The sequence below is a fragment of the Anolis carolinensis genome, chromosome 3 (genome assembly GCF_035594765.1).
Source record: "Anolis carolinensis isolate JA03-04 chromosome 3, rAnoCar3.1.pri, whole genome shotgun sequence".
Taxonomy (NCBI): Eukaryota; Metazoa; Chordata; class Lepidosauria; order Squamata; family Dactyloidae; genus Anolis; species Anolis carolinensis.
In genome coordinates, this window is record NC_085843.1 from 138,165,971 (window position 1) to 138,172,962 (window position 6,992).

At 51.9% G+C, this 6,992-nt stretch overlaps 1 protein-coding gene across 1 annotated transcript; it reads right to left on the reverse strand.

The window, feature by feature from the left end:
• Nucleotides 1-2,315: 2,315 nt before the first annotated feature.
• sox21 (SRY-box transcription factor 21) lies at nucleotides 2,316-6,648 on the reverse strand. Its single transcript, XM_062975516.1, has one exon. It carries the CDS (start codon nucleotides 6,646-6,648, stop codon nucleotides 5,794-5,796), a length of 855 nt encoding a protein of 284 aa, XP_062831586.1. The 3' UTR covers nucleotides 2,316-5,793.
• Between the last annotated feature and the right edge of the window lie 344 nt (nucleotides 6,649-6,992).

The window sequence follows — 6,992 nt, forward strand, 5'->3', positions numbered from 1 at the left end:
CCAAGAAAGAGGCATCCCCTGCCATTTACGAGACAGGCGCTCCACTGAACAAAACTGAACTCTTTCCTGCGTAGAGAAGGCTAAGATTGCAGAGTGACTTCGAAGGACCGAGGAAATTAGAGTGGAGTCATCCCCACGCAAAACTTATTTAGAATTGATCTCTACTTGAGATTGGACTGAAAGGGGGGGGGGGGGTCACAAGAAAATGTCTTCCCTTTAATGCTCTCTTCCAAAGTTAATATTTCGCACGCCAGAGAAACGCTGTGAGATTTTCTTGTTGAGGGAAGAAAGAGGTCATGCTACACGGGACTTTAAAAGTCCTGTTGAAATCATCGGGGTTCAAATACGTTTCCAGGTTGAGAAAGTGCAGAGGACTGAGGGAAAGAGGAAGGGAGGGAAGGAGCGAGCTCTGAAAAGGCGTTAATGAACCGTGTCATGGCTAATTACCCCGGGACAGTCCGAAGGAGTTGGGCACAGTCGCGAATCCACGCAGAAGATGGCCCAAGGGAGGCCAACAATAGGATCCCTTTAAGGAGCAGGGAACCAGGAAGAGGAAGCACCCCTCAGACCCAGAGGTGAAATCCTAGCCATACTCAAAGGAGAGTGAGAGCAGACGAGAGAGAGAGAACAAGCTTCACTGAAAGCTCTTGGGGAGGGGGAGTCCTAGGAGCTCCAGATAACTCGGGAATAAGGTGTTCCTTGAGTTCGGGGAGCCAATACATCAAATCCACCAACAAGAACAACTCTGGACATGGACATTTCAGGTTTGGTTTCTGGGAGGATCGCTTTCCTCCCCCCCCCCCCCAATTGCGACACCTGTGGGGTACATCTGCACAGTAGAATTAATGCCGTTTGACACCGCTTCGGCTACTACGGAAGCTTGGGAACTGTGATTCAGAAAGGCACCAGCAAACAAACCTAAATGCCTGGTAAAACTAAAACTCCACAACACTGAGTCACGGTAGTCAAAGTGGTGCCAAATGCCTGGTCAAACTAGAACTCTCCTAATTCCACAACACTGAGTCATGGCAGCCAAAGTAGTGCCAAGCTGCGTTTATTCCTCTCTGCAGATGTGCCTCCTGAGCCTACCTCCCCGATGCAGGAGTTTCCTTGGGTAGCCAGGGTCTCTAGTCCCTTTCCATTGGTTTACATGAGATTTTTTTTCTTTGGGTTAAGAGTAAAAAAGCCCATTAAAGCACTCGTCCTTAATACCAGGGACTGGACGCAACCCTCTTGCCTTGTTTGCTCAGAAGCAGTCAGTGCTGAGTTTTTCACTTCTATCAATATTTTTGAACCTAAAGTTCTGACTTCCTAAATAATATGCTGCCTAAAGAATGGAAACTTATCCTAGCACACCTTATGCAAGTTTCTGCTGGTTAAAACATTTACTTCTGGTACTCTGCTATATTTATGGTGGAATCACCCAAGCGAGGGTTGTTTTTGAGCCTTACAGATTCCCAACCAAGCAGCCAATTCCTCCCTCTTCAGGGGCACACCTACACTGACCAGGTAATGCGGAATGAAAGCAGCATAGGTGCAATTAGAATGAAAGCAGTTCGATACCACTTCTTAAGCCCCACGGCTCAGTTATAGTTTTACAAGGTCATCCTTCTCTGCCAAAGAGCGCTGGTGCCTCATCAAAGGACAAATCCAAGGAATCCACAGCATTGAGGCATGGCAGTGAAAGGAGTGTGGAACTGCATTCATACTAGTGTAGATATACCCCTGCACTGGATTCGCAATATCCATGGCTTCGCGGCCTATGTATGAGTGCAGTTCGACGCCACTTTCCTTTCCCCTCCTCCTTTCCCCAAAACCCAAAACCACCCGACACAGAGAGCGCGCCCTGAAGCCAAGACCTCCGGGTGTTTAATAAGAAATATCCCGAAGATACCAGAACTGATTAAACCAGATCAGCGTGGAGCCCTTTCATTCGGAGTGGGACAGAGCAACCAAAGCACTTTCGGCTCCGACGGGCTTCACCTGGAAACCAGCTCAGGGTTTCCTCGTGTATCCATTGAACTCCTGAATGCTACTGCTTGTTATCTCTCTCTTCTTACACATAATAGAACTGCTTGGATAGATGGGGGTTTCTTTTCTGTTCTCTTTCCTATTCACGATTCCAAATGTGATAAACCGGGTTTTAGTTCCGCCTTACAATGGTCTGATTTAGATTTCCCCGTCCATCTATTCAAACGCCAAGACAAAGGCAGTCTTTGGAGGATACCTTACACTTCACCTGGCCTAGGCAGGTAAGGGCAATTGAGATTAAAATCTTGTAAGTAACTCAACAAGAAATAGAGGAGATGTCTCTCTCTTTTTCTCCCCTGCTTCAGGCTTTTTATTTAAACTCTTTGTTCCAAAATGAACAGAGTGGTCAGTCGGAGTCTAAATGTACAGATATCGTCGAGACGTCTAATTTTAAATTAGAACACACCAGCAAACTCATTTTATACACGTCAAAGGTTAAAACCAATACTTAAAAACTTTCCCTGCTCCCCCCATAAACCGTATATTACAGAAAACCAATACAATAAAAAAGGGAAAAGGGGAAATTAAACTAAGTACAGGTTAGCCAACTTGATTCACAAACATTAATCCAAATATACATATTACAAAAGTAAAGGTGGGATGGATGGAGAAGGAAGGGGGTTGGAAATTAATTCGCCCCTCCCGCTCCATCATTCTCTGCAACTAAAGAATGATGTTTTGAACAGGAATAATATAGTATTTTTCTCACCCAGGCCAAGTCGGCTGTGCAACTCTGGTGGGGGGAAAAAGAAAGAAGGAAAGGGGAACGGGGCCCTTCCACACAGCCATATAACCCAGAGTATCAAAGCAGAATAACCCACAATATCTGCTTTGAGCTGTGTTATCTGAGTCCACAGTGCCATATATCCCAGTTCAAAGCAGATATTGTGGATTGTTTGCCTTTATATTCTGGTATATATGGCTGTCGTTACATGCCTGGTTTGGGACACATCTTCATCATAATAAATATATAATTATCCCTCAGAGGTGAAGTCAAGTTTCTTCCTTTAAAAAAAACAAACAAACCAACAGCAGCTCTGAATCAAATCGGGATCCTGAAAGTCAAGTAGTTACTTCTTCAAACTTGTTTATAGTCTAGTTGGACTTCTAGGGATGGATCTTCACTGCCATATAATCCAGATTATCAGAACAGGTAATCCAGATGATCTGCTTCGAACTGGATTATAGGAGTTTATACTGCCACATAATCCAGTTCAAAGCAGATCATCTAGATTTTAAATGGCAGTGTAGGTCTAGGACACAGGATTAATGGAAAACAAGTCCCACTGGAAGGAGAGGGGGAAGGAGGGCAGCAAGAAGGGAAAGGAGTGGGGAAGGAGGGAAGCAAGGAAAGAGAAGGGAGGAAATAGGGGAAGGAAAGGAAAAGGAAGAAGGGAGGTGTGCTCAGGACCAGTCAAATGTCAACAGCTCCAACAACAGAGGCCCCTTCCACACAGCTGAATAAAATCCCACATTATATGCTTTAAACTGGAATGTATGGCTATGTGGACTCATACAACCCAGTTCAAAGCAAATATTATGGGATTTTCTGCCTTGATATTCTGGGTTATGTGGCTTTGTGGGAGGGCCCAGAGTTCGTCTGAACGCCTTAACTTTCTACAAAAACTTAACAATATTTTAAGGGCCCTTCCATACAGCCATATAACCAAGGCAGATTATCCACAATCTCCGCTTTGAACTGTGATCCCACACTACTATATAACCCAGTTCAATGTGAATTTTATACAGCTGCGTAGGCCTGTGTGTGAGACTGTGGGAAGAAGGAGAAAAATGGGAGACAGTTGACTTGGCCTCCCTTCTAAAATGAGGAGCCTGCCCGAGTTTTATGAGGTGACAACTCCCAACCTGGCTGCAGCCGCTCCAAAGGAAGGGAGAGGCCGGAGAGAGGCGATGGGGGAAGCGGCAAAGGGCAGGCTGGGGGCCACCACTCTTCCTTCCCTAAAAGCCAGGGACTGGGGACTGAGCGGGGGAGGAAGCCTTTGGCCCCCTCTACACTGCCACATCAAAGCCAGATTTGTTTTCTTGTGTCAGGAGCAACTTGCAAAATTGCAGCTCCCTTGGCTCAATGTGTCAAACCCTTGTCTCGACAGGAGCTCAAATAGGGGACAGCGGGTGAGCTCCCGTCGGTCAACTCTAGCTCCCCATGCAGGGACATGAGAAGCCTCCCACAAGGATGGTAAAACATCAAACATCCCGGCGTCCCCTGGGCAAAGGCCAATTCTCTCACACCAGAAGCGAAAAAGTCAGATTATCTGCTTTGAACTGGATTATTTTATGGCAGTATAAAGGGAGCTTTGCCTCGTTGGAATGAATGCGGTTTGACTCCCCTTTGACTGCCGTGGCTCACTGCGATGCAACCCAGGGAACTCCTTCTCTGCCGAAGAGTGAGGGCACTTCAGGCTTCACCCAACTGCGACTCCCAGGAGTCCACGGCCTTGAGGCAGGGCAGAGAAAGCGGTACCAAACTTCGTTCTCCTCCAGTCCTGAAAAAGGATCAGGACCGTGTTTGAGGCGAAAGGGACCGCAGGACAGGTTTGGGACGTGAGCGAAGAGAGGAAGTCTCTGAAAGACCCAGGAGGGGGAGACGGAGGGCAGCCGAGCAACGTAAAGGAACCAGAAGACCCGGGGCTGCCTCTAGGCTGTACAGCAGGATGGGCAAACCCAGGCCCAGATACGGCCCCATGGCCTCTTTTCTCAGGCCCTCCTCTCTCTCACCATCCTATCCTTCCTTCTTCCTTTCCTCTTTCTCTTCCCCCTTCCACCCTTCCTTCCAACCTTCTCCCCCTCTATTTCCTCCTGGGGATGTTTAGCTGGGAGAAGAGAAGGCGAACATGAGAACCATGGTGCAAGATTTGAAAGGGTGTCCCCATTGAGGAGGAGGGAGGGCGAAAACTGACTTTCTGCTGCTCTAGAGACCTGGCTGGGCCCAAGGGAGCAATGGGTTCAAATGGCAGGGAAAGAGTTTTGACTGAAAAGGTTATGAAGAACTTCCTGGAGAGTGGCAAAGGCTGCCTCAGAGTGTGGTGGAGTCTCCTTCTCTGGAGGCTTTTCCGCAGAGGCTGTCTATTGGGAGTGCTTTGATTGGGTTGCTGTGAGTTTTCCGGGCTGTCTGGCCATGTTCCAGAAGCATTTTCTCCTGAAATGTTGCCCACATCTATGGCAGGCATCCTCAGAGGTTGTGAGGTCTGATGGAAACTAGGCAAGAGGGGTTTATATATCCATGGAAGGTCCAGGGTGGGAGAAAGAGCTCTTGTCTGTTGGAGGCAAGTGTGAATGCTGCAATTAATCCCCTCACAAACTTTGAGGATGCCTGCCATAAATGTGGGCGAAAAGTCAGGAGAAAACGCTTATGGAACATGGCCATCCAAGCCGGAAAACTCACAGAAAAGCTTTGGACAACACCGTGTTTTGATTGTGCCGTCTTGCATGGCAGGGGGTCGGACTGGATGGCCCTTGGGGGTCTCTTCCAGCTCTGATTCTATATCAGGAGTAGGCAAGGGGGGGGGGGGAATCTAACGGATACACTTTCCCTCTCCCATTCACCATCTCATCCTGGCCAAAGCCAACTCTTTTGGAATGCAAAAGTTTCCCGACAGAGGAAGAGGAGGAAAGGGCAGGGAGGGGGCTTGGGGAGACCCCCCTCCCTCCACCCCGGCCCACCAGAAATGCGGCCCCCAAGTTAGAAAGTTTGCCCATGCCTGCTGTACAGCAAGTGTGGCCCGGCGCCGCTGGCTCTGGGGGTCATAGCGCTGCGGCGGCGGCGGCGTAGGCGGCGGCGGCGGGGTAGGGGTCCATGGGCGGCTTGCCCATCCCGGGCAGGAGGATGTAGGCCAGCGGCGGGGGCTGGAGTCCCGGGCCGGGCCAGGCGCTGCAGTTGCAGGGGATCATGTAGCCCGGGTTGCCCGGCGACGGGTGCGAGTGAGTGTGCGCCGCCGCCGCCGCTGCGTGGAAAGCGCCCACCGTCGCTGCCGTCGGGTAAGCCAAGGAAGACGCCGCGTAGGGCAGCCCCGCCGCCGTGGTCACCGACCCGGAGGGCGTAGAGGAGGACGACGACGAGGAGGAGATCTCCGCGGCCATCTTGGAGCCCAGGTCCAGGAGCGAGTAGGGCCCCACGCTGGGCGGGAAGAAAACGCGCGCGGCGGCGGCGGCGGCTGCGGCGGCGGCCTTCTCTGGGTTGAGCAGCGCCTCGTGGCCGTGGAGGGCGGCGGAGGAGGCCTTGAGGTGCGCGTGGTGGGGGTGGTGGGCGCCCAGGGGGTGGTGGTGATGGTGGTGGTGGTGGTCCTCGGGCGGCAGGGCGTAGGGCCCCACCACGGGGAAAGCGAACTTGTCCTTCTTCAGCAGAGTTTTGGGCTTGCGCCGCGGGCGGTACTTGTAGTCCGGGTGCTCCTTCATGTGCATGGCGCGGAGGCGCTTGGCCTCGTCAATGAAGGGCCGCTTCTCGGCCTCGGAGAGCAGCTTCCACTCCGCGCCCAGCCGCTTGGAGATCTCCGAGTTGTGCATCTTGGGGTTCTCCTGCGCCATCTTCCGCCGCTGCGCCCGCGACCACACCATGAAGGCGTTCATGGGGCGCTTGACGTGCTCCGACGGCTTCGCCATGACGCCCACTCCGCCTCCTCCTCCTCCTCCTCCGGCGGCGGCGGCAACAGAGGCCACGAGCCCCTCGCCGCGCGCCACGCGCAGGAAATCAATGGTGGCTCCGAGGGGCGCGCGAGATCCCAGGAACTCCCTCCTCAGTCCGGCAACCTGGCTGCGCTCGGCCTCCACGCGCGCATCGGGAGCCGCTCCCTGGAAAGAGTCCGCCGCCTTCCAAGGGGGAAGTCAAGCGTGGAGTCGGGAGCGCAGGTGCGCGGGATGGAGTTGCTGCTGCTGCTCCGGCTGCCTTCTCTTCAGGGCCTCTAAACTTTCCTCCTCTGAAGCTCTTCCTCGCCTGCCATGCTTTC

Excerpts from the sequence above, each read along its gene's own strand:
- sox21 (XM_062975516.1), bottom strand. The coding sequence starts at position 6,648 with ATGGCGAAGCCGTCGGAGCACGTCAAGCGCCCCATGAACGCCTTCATG.